Source organism: Leptinotarsa decemlineata, unplaced genomic scaffold (assembly GCF_025532065.1).
Source record: "Leptinotarsa decemlineata unplaced genomic scaffold, Ldec_3_MD MMD2_tig00078422_RagTag_RagTag, whole genome shotgun sequence".
Classification (NCBI taxonomy): Eukaryota; Metazoa; Arthropoda; class Insecta; order Coleoptera; family Chrysomelidae; genus Leptinotarsa; species Leptinotarsa decemlineata.
The window spans coordinates 12,457,494-12,476,204 of record NW_027412747.1 but is presented as its reverse complement, the minus strand read 5'-3'; the positions used below and the strand labels follow the sequence as shown (position 1 = coordinate 12,476,204).

Sequence of the window (18,711 nt, the reverse complement as noted above, 5' to 3'; positions counted from 1 at the left end):
TCCAATCAGCTCCAGGTGGAAAGTAGACACCACCAATTATTAATTTATCTTTATCATAACAAATTTTCACAAAAACGTGTTCGATATTATTCTGTGTGACTAAAATAGGCTTACAAGAAAATAGCTTTTTGATACCAATCAACACTCCTCCGCCTCTAGACTTACTACTGGTTATATGTGATTTGTCCTTCCTGAATATATTAAAATTTGACAAACCAAGCTCAATTATTAATGAGCTTGGTAATTATTGTAATGAAGCGGTTTTGAAGTCAGAATATATATATATATAGGAAAAAATAAATAATAATACAGATATTGGGGTCTCCCTGAATACTCTTTCAATATGAAGTAGATCCAAAGAATATATTACCTTCTGCACACCAGGAGAACTGGCTGCACTGTCAACTTCTGCTGCGGAAATTTCTGTTACGCTTCCTCGTGCTCCGTTCTCAATCCAACTGTTCCGTTGAGGACCCCCGAAAAGACCAGGACCTCCAGCACCATAAGGCGAAGTTTGTTGGAGTCTCGACGGATCTATACCTCCTGATTTAACGTAGTCACATACTGCCATCTGAAAGATGAGTCCATATAGAATAAGAAAATCCCGATAATCAAAGTACGCTTAGATGAATTCTTAAAACTGCACTGTATTATAAGCAAAAACCAGTTTGGGTTTCAGGTGGAAAAAGATACAAAGGATGCTATCTTCTCTTTTTTACATGGAATTTACTCTGAATTGAATGCTGGTGAAGTAGCCGCCGCAATTTTATGCGATATTTCAAAGGCGTTTGATTGCGTCAATCATAAAATTTTATTAAAAAAACTTCATAAATATGGTTCGAATCGTACCTTTCAAGTCGGAGTCGAATGGTGAGGACAACGGAACTCTCGGAGAACAGGGCCATTGAATCTGGTGTACCACAGGGTTCTGTGTTATTTATGCTATATATGAATTACATATCTGGTAGCTTCACTATATTTTCGGATGATACTACAATATTGTGGAATGAAAGAAACACGGTGGAGCTAAATAAAATAATATCATCCGACTTGAAGAAGGTGAAGAGTTGGTGCTATGCAAATTTACTCTCTCTCAATGCATCCAAAACAATATAATATCATTCAAATGATGAAATAATACATTCAACATTTAAAGGGATTCGTTTCTATTTCAACATTTGGCAACATCGGTTATAGCTAATAAAGGACAATGAATCTGTTACCTGTATGAGACAAACAAAGATGACATATTTCAGAGGCGAGCTCTTCTGTTTACTTATGTTCCGAGTTCCGAGACATTCTGTGACATATGACATTTTGTGCACCCAACCTATCTTCCTCTATATAAATAAATAACAAAACAACTATTGTTTATGTGGCTTGCCGAGGTGGTATTGAACTACATATAATTTAATTTTGCCTCAATTGTTGATTCATAAAGATAATTTACCTTTTTTAAAGTAGAATATCTAGGTACGTATAAATTATTTCAACTTGATATATGCGCTGTTGCCAATATGTGAATTAGAAACAAATCCCTTTGAAAATTAAAACCCAACATTTGAAACATCAATTAGAATACTTTTCGAAGTAAATTTGAAAAACTCATGAATTAAACTCAACTTTATTTTGTTCAAACTTGCATTTGCTGTAATAACCCAAATTGAGAAACATTTCCCATTCTATTATAACCCGTGTCAAGACATTTAGTGATTTCCAATTTTTTTATCATTCAAATTCTTGTATCATTAGTAGACTTTGGGTGGCTTCTGATTGTACCGATATTTTTATCGTGAGCCCTTCATAGTGTCAACACAATACAAAATAAATTCAACGATTGAAGCTGACCTGTATATACTTACTGTAGTCTGTTGAATCTGGTGACCAGGTGACAACTCTCACAAGTCGAAACTTGTGAGAGCTAAAGAGTAATGAGGTCTCACCTTTTAACGTGCGACTCCTAGCACAGGTCGGACAATAGAATGTGAAATTTGATCGCCCGGCCTCGCGGCTTGAATCACCTGTTCACACATTAATTGATTGAGTGAATGGATCAAACCGCCTAAGCCAACCCAACCGGCTACGGTAATATTTATATTGATTGTTAAAAATCTCTTATCTACTTATACAATAATAATTTCTACTAAATCAATCTTCAATTCGGCCAATGCTTCGGTCTGTTTCGAAACAATAAAATTGAAATTATAAATAATTATCATTTCTTGTTAATAATTGTTTTTGATTTTCATCTCGTATTAATAGTTCAATTTTTTGATCTTTTGGTTCTTCTTGTATTTTATTTCATTGTAATTTCAGTTTTTTTGCTTAATATAATTTGGTAACGTAACGTAAAATACCACAAGTTCACATTTTTACAATACATTTGGAGACAACTGATGACTATCTCAATTAGAGTCTTACGAATTTAACACCTCCTCCTCTCAGTTTCACCTTTTTATCCGTCAATTTTTTTAAATAAATTCTACCCCATTGAAATACATTCTTTCATAATGGTTTTAGTGGAAAATTGGACCTCAAAAAAATAAAGATCAACGCTTAATAATTGAATATGTCTCATAGGGTGATAGACTGGTTTTACAGGAAGGATAAAGTCACTTTCTGAAATGTTATATTTTTCAAATTTGATTAAAGTCAGTAAAACAGGTAGCTCAGGTATAAAACTATGAGATAATATGTAATATCTTGAAAGCACGGAACTATTGGATTGTTACTTATAAATAATAACCTAACCCCCAAAACACAAAGCCCCAGCTTTTATGACCTTCACATTTTTTAACTACAAAGTAGAGAAGTGAACTTTTTTTCATCAAAAGCATTGTATTACGATTGTATATCAAATGTTGACACCAGATTTGTGTCAATAGACCGAAAGAATGACTAGAAGAAAATTGATTTGAATAAGCCTGTCAGTTATCAATACCTTCGATTAATTAAATTGAAAGAGTTAAATTTTCAGGAGTGACTAATTTTTGGGAAAGTTTTTGGCTTTCCACTACTCTATCTTGATACAAAAAATGTGGGAATCTTCCAAAGAAAGGAAGGAAGCAATCAATTACAAAAGAAGTAACTCTATAGAGGGTGTTTTAAATTCAATCCTCACCATTGGGATTTCGGAAACTATGAGAGATACGAAGATGGTTAAATTGGGGCAAAGTTGCGCACCTGACTAACAATATCCCGTTGAGAAAGTTCTGAAATTCCGAATATATCCGGAGATATCCGGAAAACAGAAATTTCGGAAAATTTATGGGCGATACATTGGATTTTTTCTGTTTTGAATAGAACCAGAGTTTACCTTTTCAATGAAGTATCATAAGTTATCATTCTTTTTCGAAAAATTGGAGATACTGAAAAAAATGTATTCTTGTCATAATAGGCTTTGACTTTGATGTTTCTAAATTTGGCTTTCAATTTGTTACACTCAATGACATTTTATTATTGTACAAGTCATTGAATTTTTGGCGGAAAATGGCTTTCACGAATGAAGAAAAAAGAGATATGATACAAATTTATTACAGATACGATAGAAACAGTTTTAGGACTTCGGAAATGTATTTAAATTTGTATCCCGGAAGATGAAAACCACATCGAACTATCTTCAAGTTATTGGATCAAAATCTCACAGAGTTTGGTTCATTTGAAAAGCTGAGAAAAAAATACTTAGACAGAATGGACCAGGAAACAGAAAATTTGATAAATGAGGTAATTTAAACATGGTGACCTTTTCAATAAACATTAATAATTTGCAGATAAACACCAGTTTTTGAAGTCGTATTTCAAAGACTATTTGGATGATCTACCATTGACTAATTATAACATCTGGTTTCAACATGATGGTGTTCCACCACACACTACCAAACTAGTATCTGATTACCTGACTGAAAGGTTTGGTGATAAATGGATATGGAATAATGGGCCGGTGAGATGGCCAGCAAGGTCTCTTAAGTGTTATGTTAACATTTTTATAGGGTACAATGAAAAATAGAGTTTATGGCCAGAGGGAATATCAAAATATTGAGGACCTTCAACACAGCATTGTTAGAGAGTTCGGAAGATTGAGGAGTAGGAAAATTATCGTGCAGTGAAAAATATTCAAAGAAGGGCACAGTTGTGTATCATGAACAAGGCCAGCATTTTGAGCATTTGCTCGTTATTTATTGTTATTTGTTCAAAGTTCTATTGTAACTGAAATTGTATGAGGTAAATTGTCTAATTTACTTCATACATACCTCATTTATCAAATTTTGATTCTGTCTCCGTATTTTTTCATTGGCTTTTCAAACGAACCAAACTCGGTGAGATTTTGATCCAATAACTTGAACATAGTTCGATGTGGTTTTCGTCTTTCGAGATACAAGTTTAAATACATTTCGGATGTCCTAACACTGTTTCTATCGTATTTGTAATAAATTTGTATAATATCTCTTTTTTCTTTATTCGTGAAAGCCATTTTACGCCAAAAACTCAATGACTTGTACAATAACAAAATATCATTGAGTGTAACAAATTGAAAGTCAAATTTAGAAACATCAAAGTCAAAGCCTATTATGATAAGAATACATTTTTTCAATGTCTCCAATTTTTCGAAAAAGAATGATAACTTATGATACATTATTGAAAAGGTAAAATCTGGTACTATTCAAAATAGAAAGAATCCAATGTAGCGCCCATAAGAATAAGTAAAGTTGATGATGGTGACCGGAAGACGAACCATCGGTTAGCAAATCTGAAAACAGCATTATGTAGCAGGGAAAAAGTGGCAATGTGGAAGTGCGATTTATTTTCGAATCCTTCGGAAAATAAAGCCAGAAAAAATAAAAACCATTTTTTCCGGATATCTCCGGATATACTCAGAATTTCAGAACTTTCTCAATGGCCTATTGTTATTTAGGTAAATGCCCAACTTTGCGCCTATTTAACCATCTTCGTATCTGTCATAGTTTCCCAGATCTCAATGGTGAGGATCGAATTTGAAACACCCTGTATATAGCTACTGCTACTTTCAGACAAAAACTGGAAGAAAAAGCCCTTCTGAAATAGCCACATTTTTTGTATCAAGATGAATTAGTAGAAAGACAAAAACTTTCTTCTCCAATTATTGTTATACATGTAATACCTGGTCCACTAGCAGATGAGGCAGTTTGTTGGCCACCTCGCTGTTAGCAGGATAGTGTGAAAACAGATCAGGAAGCAAATGTGTAGCTTCTTGTCTCCTCTGCATGACTATAAGAGATGCGTAATCAGCCAGTGGTTGAATATTCACAACATTCGGTATAAGTGTTAGCAAACTTATAACAATGGCGTGCAGGTTGAATTTCTGTGAATTAGAGAGAGAGGTACTATTCAGAGCGAGACTTTGGATTCTGAAAAAAGGAAATTCATAGAAATGATTGTTGAACTGATGTCAATTACATGTACCTACCCTAAGATCAGCTGTAACAGGTCGATAACTGTCTCTGCACTGGCCAGTTCCACACAAAGTAAGGCCAGGGTGGTATATACAGCTTCGATATTCTCTGGAGTGTTGGTATCCATTTGGAGGCTGGTGTATAGAGCATCATATATTATCGGACCGTGTTTGTTGATGAATATCAAATCTGGTCTTGACGACTTTTCTAGTACCAGACCCAATTCAGATATATTAACACTAAAAAATAAACTACTGTCAAGACATATAAGCATAACAAAATAACAACGTTTAGTGTTCAGTTGATAACATTTTCATTTCCTAGTTGAATTGCTAAAATAAAAAAAGGCATAAAGACAATATATATATCTCGAAAATGTCAATAAACAGTGCATTTCTTTAATGTCCCTCCCCTTTTATTTTTTGAAGGGGTCCACTCAAAAAATTGAAATTTGGGATTATGAAATTCATGCTTGAATACTTTATTTTGAAGTGAAATTGACGTATGAAACTTTCAAGATGGCGACTGGGCACCATCTGGGTAAAAAAATAAATGGAAAAGGGGTTTTGTGACACATCGTTTTGAAGCTCCTGATGGATACTTCACAACCCTAGAATATGAAGTCAATATCTTCACCTACTACAAAATGACGGAACATTTAATAATTTTCTGAAGACGAACACATTAATAATATTTCTAGAAATATTTCTTTTTATCTGCCATATGGCAATTCCAACAACTTGATAACTATTGTTAAGTTTTTTTTGTTTAAAAAACGTCAAAAAATGTCATTATATATATCAGGCTCATCTGTGAGAAGGGGAGAGACAAATTTGTCTGCCATTCTTATCATGCGCAAAATTTCAGATATAATCCCCTGAATTGAACTCCAGACATCTCACAGAGTTGATCAATGGTTCGGCGACCGCGTTCGTCAACGAGAGCATTGATTTTGTAGACGTTCTTGACGTTGTGGGGCGTTCTGTATGTGAAAACCACTGGTAAACTTTGGTTTTACTTTAAGGTAGCACCTTCTTAAGCAGTTTTAAATATTTCAATGGTTTCTACGAGCGACTTTTCAAACAGGAAACTAAATTTAACCGTTGCGCGATTTTAATCTGAGTAATTATGATAGCAGAAGCCATTTACTTGAAATAACCTTTCACAGATTAATGATAATATAATGTAGTCCCAAGCTTTCTAAATTAAATTTGATATCTTCTTTTCTAATTCGTTTCATTTGTATTAATTATTAATGTTGTAAAATGTTCAACATTCTTTGAATTTGTGGACCTAATACTCAGAGTTAGGAATTATTTATTTACTTATTGAATGTTACTATATAAGTGTACGTTACAACAAATTATTTGCAGGGGTGTGATTATCCATAACAGGAAATGGAATTTTCTCATGATGGACATCATTATTTCAATTTTTTTATATTTCATAAGTGCTACTCAATATTGCTCCTCTTCAAACTAACTTGCTTTATTTCTTATTATTTGAATTTTACTGTTATTGCTTGTTTTATATCATATACTGTATGATCTAATTGAGAACCAATAAATACTTCACTATTCAACTTTATATGATAAACTGACAGTCAGAAAGAAAATACTCACGTAGGTTTCGACAACTTTTCCAAATTATTATGCCTGTCAATGAGAGTATGCAAGATCTTCTGTACCAGCAACCTCATGTCTGGATCAGGAGCCAAAGACATCCTTAAGAGGGGTTCGAGGAACGAAACAGGGAAAGTTGTATTCAAATGGATTGTTTGGTATTTTGTTCCAACCTAAAAATGATATATTCAACAGTTTCATATTAAACATATCGAATGCAAAAAAAAATTTCATAGTTATTTTTGAAATACAAGTTTTGGAGAAAAAATTTACATAAACTCACGTATATACCTTCAATAAACTCTTCAACAAAATACTCTGCAACAAATTATCTGCAGGGGTGTGATTATCCACAAGAGGAAACGGAATTTTACTCATGATGAACATCATTATTTCAATTTTCTGGTAGTCTGGTAAATGATTGGCAAACTCTCCTAGAGCGTTTATGAGCGCTTCTTGATACTGTTTCTCTTCTAACTGACTTGCTTCATTTCTTACAGAATCTCTCAAGTGACTTAGAAGAGAGTTGATTATTTCGAGAACAGAAGGACCTATAATAGGAAAAAAAGAAGATAATCGAGATTTAGTTTATCATTATACTTTTAGAATATTTTTGTAAACAAAAATTATCACAATAATCATTATCATAGCTCTTCATTAGAAATAATCAGTAATGAACTATATGCACAAGACTATTTGAATAACATTAACAGAACTATTTCTATTTGAAAAACCATTTTGTTTTAGGTACTCTATATGGTTCCAATTCAGTTAGAATGTTTTGATATCTCCTTAGAAATTTGTGATATTGATGACTTATTTATTTTGTGGAAATTCATCTTCAATTAAATGATATAGATAAAATACTTTGTCTTATTTCAACTTACTTAATGTATTGATATTAATACGACCAAGGTTTCGATTTTCACACCATTCTCAAGTATCTTAACACTACCTTAGAAATGTTTTGATAACTTGTTTTTGTTCTGTATGGTAATTTATTATGAAATTTTATAGCTGCATAGTTTGAATTTTTTCAGATATATAAAATGGGGTATTATAAATATATTCTTTGTTAGTATTTCATATTTTTCACATTGGAATCCTATTACTTCTGTTTTTGAAAATTAGCATTAGACATTCATACATGCATTACTGTCATTAATTCACAATTATCAGAGTTATCTTTTTTTGTAATATCAATATATTGCTCCTCCAAAACATAAAACCATATTTGATAAATGATTCCAAGTTAGCCTCATATACGATTTTCATTGATTTCATAAATGAATATATATTGAAAGTTTTTATAGCCAATACAAATTTGTTAGGCAATCAATTATCAATAAATATGAACTTCTTGGTTAGCTAATCAATTTGAATTGTTCCAGGAATTTCAAGATTCACTTGTTTTGTACTGAATGATATTCAAATTGGTAACATGTTAAACCGCCCACTGAATCAATTTTTTTATACGGCATATCAAAATAAATGACAGTTGTTCATATGAGAAACTAATCTTATATAAGTCTTACAGATATTCATCGCCTTGGCATATAGAGGTCATTTTTTCAACGCGGTAACTTTTTCTATCCCTTTTTTTGTATGACGTTTGATTAGGAAAGACCCAAGTTCTAATTATTAACTGTATTTATAAAAGCTGCAAAAGAACTTTTAGAAAATTATCCCTCAACTTGGGTTCATTACTTTTTCAAATTTTCACATGCACAACCCACAACTTACGGTATAATATCATCATTTCAGGTCTATCAAAATCATACGTTTTGAGAGTTATCATATAATGAGCTGCAAAAATTTAGCACAAACTTGCGGTTTATATCATCCTTTCAGTCCCGTTTATAAAAATAATAATGAGGATTTATTGTCTGACAAAATACAAAATTACACATAAAAGGAAAAAGTACATTTTAAATGACATCAACCAAGCCCAAAAAACAGATTAAAAACATATGATGAAAACATACTGACAGGTTTAAAATTTGTCATAATTTATTGAATTCAGTTGCCCATTTAGAATTACCCCTTTGAAATTTTTCTTCAGAGCAAATAAATTACGATACTCTGAAAACATTTTATTTAGCAGATAATGTATTAAGTAAGAACAGGATGCCTCAAAAAATGAAGAACGGTGGACATGAACAGAAAACCTATCATTTATGTTCCTCAGTGATCTGTTGTGAATGTCTTCCCTTCAAACTATTTTTGAAGCAAGGTACTTGGGTAGCACAGTACGGATCGAAGTTCCATAATTAAAATATAGCAGAAATAGAACTGCTCCAAGAACATATCCTTGTGATGCATATCATACTTTGAAATGTGAACAGGAAAAACTTACTAATACAGTTTACTGTAAGATTTTTCACTATGAAGTATTTATAGTGAAAATCTGAAAATTAATCGGTCAGAAATGTATCAGCCAGTTATAATAAATTGTTGATAAACAACTTATGATTTCATTATTCATGAAATTGTTCTTTTTTTTATAATGATGAATATGTACTCCTCACCCATATTCATTCAAGTTCAATTAGAATAGGGGCCTTGTCTTTCCAAAAAATAATAAAAAAGTGTTTATTGCATAGCAACAGACACTTTTTTTATTCTTTTAGTGAACTAAATTACATTACGAAATACATACCGACACTTTCTCCTGCCGCAATAGCAATGATTTTGGCTAAAACGCCAGCGATACTGGTTCGTATCGTGGGACTGGATTTTGCGTTATCGTCAAGATGAGCCATAAGAGTTTCCACCACGGTATATGAGTATTGTGCCTGCAAATTAGATTATGTAAAGTAACGAATTTACAGTGTGTTCACATGAAAACTGTCAACCCCCTTTGAAAAGAATATAAATTACTAAGGATGTTATAAACAACTGTAGGTTTCATAAAAATTATTTAGAAGCTAACTGAAACAATGGTTTTGGTTTTTAATCGCGAGGGACGGTTGCTTCTACTTTGAAAAACAATAAAATTTTCAAATATTTTTGGTGAATTTTCATTAAACTAGCATTGATTACAAACAAAAGTTTTGGATTACTTTTAGAATTGCGCAATGTATATATAAATAGTACAATTTTCACTTCCCTTGATGTTAAATAACTGAACTTTGTTGGTCTTTATGTATCCTGATAGACCTAGAATATTTCTCATTTTTTCCTGATCGTCTTTTCTTCAAAATAGTAGATTTTTCAAAGACACTGTTTTCCACTTGCTCCCAAGTCTTCGAGAACTAACAAGGTGACATATATAAGAGGTGGATCATACGTAATAAACCGCGATTTTTTGATTAGATTGAACAATTGTTACACTGGTGTGAATTACACATTTTAATTATGATGGAGCTCCGACCTGTCAAAAGCTACCATAAAAAAGAGAAGCTGCTTAATAAAATAATACCTCACAGATTCGTGGGAAGAACAGTTTCAAATGAACACAGTCAATTAAAATTAATAATAATTAAAATATACCTGAATTGAAAACATTATTATCCTAAATGTGTGAATGGCAAATTGGTTAGGGACCCACAGTTTATGCAAATCGAAGTGCCTGAAAAAATGAAAGAAAAATTACAAATATGCATTTCCTTGCATGAATCACAGTATATTTCTGCAAACATTTCAATGATTCAGTTGAAAAAAAAATCTCACTTGAACACTGGTCTAAGGACAGCTCTGATGTGACCAAATGATGCTCTGCCAACCAATTCCCTCATACATGTTTCAGCCAACATTGGTGGATCCAAGTTATCATCTGGGCCTACGTCAATACTACCTGGTTCTTTCTGATGAAAACCTGATTCCTACAATTTCATTGGTTTGTTATTATTATTATATTGTCTTTATTATCCCAAGAAAAAATGGATATTTATGAATAGGGGTTAACTAAATTAACTAAAGATAAAAATTTAACAAAATGAAATATTGAACAAGAAAACACAAGCAATTAATATGAGCAGTGAACATTAAGTTTTGTAATGGGTATTGAAAACTTAAAAATGATAGAAAAATATGAATATTTGAATGAGAAAACATAAGTAGAATAATCAAAATGGACAAACAGTCAAATGTGAAATTATCCATATTTAATATGAAAATATTAAGATGATTCTGGCTGAATGAAAATCATATAATCTTGTTTTTTTCATTTAATTCGTTAAACACTGTTTCAATCGATTTTTGAATTTGAGAGCAGTTTTAGATTTTTCATTTCTTCAGGAATTGTATTATTTATTATAATTCCATCAGGATAAATTGATTTCTGTCCAAAATTAGATTTGAAATTACTAATTAATAATGATTTTGTTTGTCTAGTGTTATGACTATGAATATTATTGATTTCTATAGAATTTACGTTTGAAATTTTTGATTTATTTGTTGTTGAATGAATGAGACAACGAATTTTTGTTTGTATAGTGTGTTCAAATCTACTACTTTTTTTGGTTTATACAAATTCATTGTTGGTTCTGAATACGATGATTTATATACACATTTAATAGTTTTACTTTGCAGAGATTTCGAAGGTTTTATTGTGGATTTATTGGCTGATTTCCAAATAGAAATAAGATAATGCATTTGTGAGTATAAAAGACTGAAATAAATATTTAAAAAAAATATAGTTCCTGATTTTGAATGAAATACTAATAATGGGTGCTACATTTTTTCTTCAAGTAATTTCAATATGTTTTGTTTACGATAAATTTTCATAAATATATAATCCTAGGAATTGAATAGAATTGGTATAATTTAATGACTTATTATCAATAATCTTTAAAAAAAATATTCACATACGAAGATTTTTGGAAATTTGGAAATTTATTCTCTTGAAGCCAACCTGAAATTATTATCATGTCTGTTTTTATATCATTATGAATTTTATCAAATTTGTCCGAGAGTATACAGAGTGTAACTGAATAAGTGTACAACATTTAAGGGGGTGATTCCTCATTGAAAACAAGATAGGATCTTTCATATAAAGAAACTTCATGGAGCATCCCTTGTTAACATACAGCCTCTTAAAGGGGGTACATAAAATTTGTATAACAATTTTTTTCACAAGTACTGAGAAAGTTACATATTGAAATTAACCTGACGTTTTTTACTACCAAAAAGACACTTAGCCAGTAATTTATTTGGTTGTCCCCATAGTTGTAAGGAGTGGAAAACGCAACCCCTAAAGTTTATTTCCAATGTAACTTTTTGTCTTATTATTTGTTTACCATTCAAAAATGTATTTCTGATAGCCTGTTTCATTCTAAACAAAAAATGTCTTTTGGGTTTTTTGCCTAAAATGAACCAGTTTGCAGCAAATAATTATTTTACGAACAACTACAGAGATAAATCGTCATAAATGCGAACTGGATTCATTGTTATTTTGTAGTTAGTACCTGCATTAAACGATTAAAGAGTAATAAACAAAACTAATTTATTAATAACAAAACACACAACATGTAGAAATCATAGTAAATGTTCAATATGTCTACCTTCAGACATTACGCATGCGTCTAGATGTCGGCGCATTGAGCCACGTATTCGCTCAAATATTCCTGGAGTCTCTCTGATTACCCTGAACGCATCGATGATGCTGTTTCTTAAATTCTCTACATCGCGAACAGGAGTACGATAAACCAAATGCTGTAAATGGCCCCAAATGGAAAAATCGAGAGCATTGAGATCCGGGGATCGGCGGGCCAGTTCTGTGGTCCTCCTCGACCTATCCACTGATTTGCATATGTTTCAGTTAAATGCTGACGTGCTACTTGACTAAAATGGGCGGGAGCTCCATCATGCATAAAAGACATATCCCTTATGACGCCCAAAGGAACTTCCTTCAGCAGTACTGGATGCACCATTTAATCGAGGAGGTAGAAAATGTGGCCCAATTAAATCGTCCCCAATAACTCAGAGCCACACGTTGAGAGCTGTGGTGTTCGTACTTCTCGATGGCGACCACAATCCTGTGTTCTTTTGTCGAATGAACCATATTCTCGTAATCGTTGATGAAGTCGAGCAAATTATCTATGTGAAAGATGCTGCCGTTGAAGATACATTTCAGCATATCTTCTAGAAGCTTCTAACCTATTTCCCTACGACAGACTGTAAACGTAATGCATATCAGCCATTTCCTCATTTGTGTATACCATTTTAATAACAATTGAATTATTAAAGTAACAAATTAAGAACAGAACAACACACAATTAGTATTAATTCAATTTGTAAAATTCACAAACTGACAGCGTCATACCAATTTAATTGTCACTATCGCTAATAGCGACCTACTAGATAGATTAGTTTCGTATTTTCGCATTTATGACAATGTATCGCTGTAGTTGTTCGTAAAATAATTTTTTGCTGCGAAATGGTTTATTTTGGGCAAAAAACCCAAGAGATATTTTTTGTTTGGAATGAAACAGGCTATCGAAAATACATTTTTGAATGGTAAACAAATAATAACACAAAAAGTTACATTGGAAATAAATTTTAGGGGTTGCGTTTTCCACCCCTTATAACCATGGGGTAAACCAAATAAATTTCTGGCTTTTTGGTCGTACAAAACGTCAGGATGATTTCAATATTGTAACTTTTTCAGTGCTTGTGAAAAAAATTGTTATACAAATTTTATGTACATCCTTTAAGGGGCTGTATAGGAAAGATCCTATCTTTTTTTCGATGAGGAATCACCTCCTTGAATGTTTTACACTTATTTAGTTACACCCTGTATAATTGTTGTGTCATAAGCAAATAATGTAATTGATCCCTACAGAGGTAAATTTGTTAATGAAATAATGTATTTAAAAAAAAGAAGTGGGCCAAGAATGGATCTTTGCGGTACCCCAAAATTTATTTTTCTTATTGAACTTTTTTGATTTTCTATGCAAACATATAGTTTAGTTTTGAGATCAATATATCATGATGTACAGTATCAAATGCTTTACACAAATCTAAACACAAGAGGCAATATTTTTTATTATTAATAATTTCAGTTTGAATTTTTGAAAACTGTGATAAACGGGTAGGTTTATTTTAGATAGATACATAGATGTTTATTTAAATGAGGAACCCTAATAAACATATGAGAAGGCATATTGCAATATACATTATAGAAAATATATAGTCGTATAAAATAGAATGCTTAATATAATATTAATGTGTAAACAATTGCAAGTAGTATTTTAAAATACATATGGAATAAAAAATCAAAATATAATAGAAAATAGTAGTATCACAAGAATCGGTAATTGAAATATAACAGCCATACGGAATAAAATGTTAAGTATACCAAAAAATAAAAAATTGCAATGAACTTATTACAAAGTATATACAAATAAACATACATATATAAACAAAGAAGAATAGTTTTACCAATTCACAAAGGTTTAAAATTCACATGTGATATATAATAAATTGTTATATTGTTTTACATTTATATTTATAGAAATATAGTTACTAATTTTGGATGTATTCCTTCGTGCTAGGAATCACACCTTAAAAGGTAAGACCTTGTTAGTCCTTAGCTCGTACAAGTTTCTCCTTAGCTCGTACAAGTTTCTCAACTTCTGAGATTAACAGCTGATTAAGCTGAGATCAACAGCTGATTAACAGAAAAACAGATTTTTTTTTAAATTTGGCTTTGGACTGGATGAGTGAAGCAGATAATTCAACAGACTCTGGTAATTTATTGAACTACAAGAAACCTTTGAAAAATTGTGAATTCATTGTACTTTGATAAGAAGTGCTAGGAACATAAATGTTATTTTTGCCATGTGTGTAATAATTATGAATATTTTTATTAAATGTTATGTACTTCTGGAAGTAATCTGGTGCCAAATAGTTTATTATTTTGCATATGAAAATCATAGTGAAATAAAACAGTCTGTTATCTAATGAAAACCAACGTTGGTTATATGAGGCAGTGGAATTGAAAAAACTGTTAAGGTTCAACAAAGTCTTACCTTTTAACGTGCAATTCTCAGTACAATTCAAAAAGCATTCAACACACTTGCAGGTATTTCTTACCTGCATATTGAAGAGAAGACTAGGTACAATCTTATCCATATGGACTGGCTCCCAGATATTCTCCACCAAGTCATCGGATACTGTCTTTCTCACCACCGCTTGCAAACCTTTGATTCCAGCTATTCGAATTTGATCTCTTATTTCCTCCCGTTCACCGCTGTGACACATAGCGGAAAATTTGCTAACGAAAAAGTCGTACCGTCTGTGATACGAGGGCGTGTCTTCTTCTATATTCGCGAACTTCACAAACTGAAAACAAAGAAAGAAACACCTTTTATGACAGCAAATGCCTCATTGAAATCGAATTTGAGGGATACAGATAATTGAAGAATGAAAAAAAAATCTCGTTGAAATGTAGACGTGTCATCGGACGTACTACACAATTGTTCATCAGCCTCGCGAGAAATCATAAATATATCTTTCCATTTATTTTATAAGCTTGATCCTAAATGTTGTATCTGGAAAATTGAAAGAGAACATGTGAGGAAAAGAAATTCTATAGTGATTTAATGCCAGGGAAACTTATATTTCGTGAAACCAACCTGTAACTGAATATTTACAAAACTATATTCCAAGAGAATGTTAAATATGTTGATTGGATGAATGGTCAGCAAACAAGAAAAATGAAAAATGAGAAATAAAACTTTCTAAACTCATTGTTTATTGCACCTATTAGTTTGAAAATGTCTTTATAGGACGAAACTGCAGTAACGTTTTTACAAATAAAAGTGGTAAATAACAAAAAAGTTTTATTTCTCATTTTTGCTGATGATCTCCTACCACATTGTAAACGCTACATCCATTAATTTATTAAACAAGAAAAAATTGAACAGGCAGATATTTTCTGATGTTATTTCAATAATGTACTACAATGAAAGAGAGATGGCGCTCCTGAATTGGAGGGCATCATCGTGTACATATCAATTGGAAATTACTTTTTCTGACAGCTACTAGAATCCCTTTACCAACTTTTATAAGAACATGGCATGTCATGTGAAGCTGATAATACATTCAGTACCACAGCGACAGTTGATTAACGGAAAAACAGTATTTAATAGATTTTTTTAAACCAATTCACAAATCAATTTTCGAAAATTTCAGTGCCGAAAACCGAAGTGAGTTTGTTGATGCTCACAACAGCTGCAATGAAACAGCTGGATAAATGAAAGCAAATAACCTCACAATCAGAGAATTAGGGAAAAACTGGTTGACAATGCCAACGGGTCTAGATCCTTCTGGTCGGCAGCTAAAGCTGTTCAAAACTTTACAAAATCCACAATTCCACCATTAACACAAGCAGATGGTTCAGTTGCAACAACAGCCATAGAAAAAGTAAATTTACTAGCTGAACAATTTGCGTTCCACTCCACAGTCGATTTTCTGGGAAAGGTATCACCTTCTATTCCCACGCTAGAAATGCTGGAACTTACTTTTCGACAACGTCTAGTCAGGCAAATTTTGAAACAGCTCAATATCAACAAGGCGTCTGGTCCTGATGAAGTGCCCGACATCGTACTTAAAAAGTGCGCAAATGAACTCGCACCAGTATTTTGCAGACTTTTCAATCTGTCTTACAAGAAAGGGGGTTTTTCTTCTTGTTGGAAGTTTGCTCGCGTTCAACCTATTCCCAAAAAGGACAAGAAAAATCCTCTAAATAACTATAGACCAGTAGCTTTGCAATCAGAGATATAAAAAATCATGGAGAAAGCCGTAAACCACAATATTCTTAAATATTTGGAAGGCTTCAACATATTGAACGATCATCAATATGGCTTTTGGTAACAAAGATCAACAGGCGACCTTCTACCGTATGTCACCCATATTTGGAATAAAGCAATTGAGAAGCATGGAGAGTCAAGAGCTGTTATGCTTGATATTTCTAAGGCCTTTGACCGCGTGTGGCATGAGGGTTTGCTGGACAAAACTTCGATGCTCTGGCTTGTCGAATCATTTTTGGATATGACTCTTCAGCTTCCTGAAGGAAAGCTCCCTGCAAGTGGCCGTCAAAGAATGTCTCTCGAATACTTTCACCATCAACGCTGGTGTTCCCCAGGGATCTATGTTGTCTGAAACCCTCTTTTTATTGTATATCAACGACTTATTGAAAAAAAAAGAATCAAATATATTGCTTTGCTGACGACAGCACACTTGTCTCGTCATTCCATTTGGATTTTAGGACATCGGCTGCGGATGCACATCTTCGCTGGCAGCAGGAGGTTGCATATCTTAATGAGGATCTAGAAGTAATTTCGAATTGAGGTGAAACTAATCAGGTTCAATTCAATGTCACAAATTTGTTGAGGGTTGAAATGGACACCAATATGTCTTGGCACAATCATGTCGCTGGGATTGCAAAAGTCGCTTCTCACAAGCTTGAAAAACTGTTCCGAACCAGAAAACTGTACACACCTCAACAACTTTTGATGCTTTTTAAAGTTCAGATCAGACCTTCTTTGGAGTATTGTTCTCATGTAGGGAGCTCCGTCCCTAAGTATACCCTGAAGCTGCTAGATTCCATCCAGAAAAAAACCATCCGGCTGATTGGAGACATGAACATCACTTGCAACTTTGATAGTCTGGAATCTGGAACATCAAAGAAACGTTTTTCCAAATGGATTTAATCTCCAGCGATTCAAATTCAATGTGAATCATTACCTTCGCACAAGCACCGCTCTTAGAGCGCCTTAAGGATTTTTCTGTAGTGCTCGTGTTTTGTCCGTAAAAAAAAACAAAAAACAAGATGTTTGAAACTGAGGTCTTGAAGTCATGATATAATAGTAGGGGAGCCCACGATGCAAAATGGGGATTTACTCGAGCGTCATTGAGACATATTAGGTTGCAAAGCTTAGATGATAAGATGAAAAAAATGTTATATGAAATATACCTTTTCATCGGTGGGGGAAGCGGCTATAGATTTTAAAATATTTAAAAAAATACTGTTGCATGGACATACTCGAGCGCGTCAGATATTGATAGCATCAATGTCCTACGTATTTTTAATAATGTTGATATGTTAAACTGATCGTTGCATGATGCGGGTAGTTGTACGTAAGGGTTAAAAGTGAAAAGAAAAAAAAATTAATCGAGCGTGTCAGATTTTCTAAGGGGGTGTTAAGTGCAACAAAAAAAAGCTCTCATTCAATAATCTGACGATTTCGATCTGACGCAAACTCGTGGCCATTATTATAACGTGCAAAAAAAATTGGCATTTTGAAATACTCCAGCGCGTCAGATTGAGATATATATGGTTCATCTTTATGTTTCAGATATGCTGTCTCATAATCTGACGATTATCTAGAGGGATTCGCTTAATCTGATAAAAACAATATAAAAAAAAATTCATTGAACTTAATTAATTGAAAAGCTCAGGAAAGAGCATGCAAGTAAATAAGTGTATGTTTTTTAAGTAGAATACTTGTGTTTATAAGAAAATAATAAAAAAAAAATGCTCAAAAAATTCTATATTTTATAATCAATTGATTGATTAATGAAGAAAAGTGAAATGAAACTTCATATGTTTTTAACCACTTTTATTTGTAACTAACGTTACTGCAGTTTCGTCCTATAAGGACATTTTCAAACTTATATATTGTATACGTTTGAAAATGTCCTTATAGGACGAA

General features: G+C 32.5%; 1 protein-coding gene across 2 annotated transcripts in view; it reads right to left on the bottom strand.

The window, feature by feature from the left end:
• stmA (Protein EFR3 homolog stmA) overlaps positions 1-18,711 on the bottom strand; it is a 44,821-nt gene that overhangs the window by 10,570 nt on the left and 15,540 nt on the right. For both annotated transcript variants that reach the window (XM_074186105.1, XM_074186106.1), the window contains exons 4-12: positions 15,089-15,337; positions 10,724-10,875; positions 10,544-10,622; positions 9,711-9,846; positions 7,343-7,602; positions 7,052-7,224; positions 5,444-5,668; positions 5,138-5,384; positions 371-571 (exon numbers count right to left, since the gene is read on the bottom strand). In XM_074186105.1, coding sequence (XP_074042206.1) covers positions 371-571; positions 5,138-5,384; positions 5,444-5,668; positions 7,052-7,224; positions 7,343-7,602; positions 9,711-9,846; positions 10,544-10,622; positions 10,724-10,875; positions 15,089-15,337 — 1,722 coding nt within the window. The remainder of the gene's footprint in view (positions 1-370; positions 572-5,137; positions 5,385-5,443; positions 5,669-7,051; positions 7,225-7,342; positions 7,603-9,710; positions 9,847-10,543; positions 10,623-10,723; positions 10,876-15,088; positions 15,338-18,711) is intronic.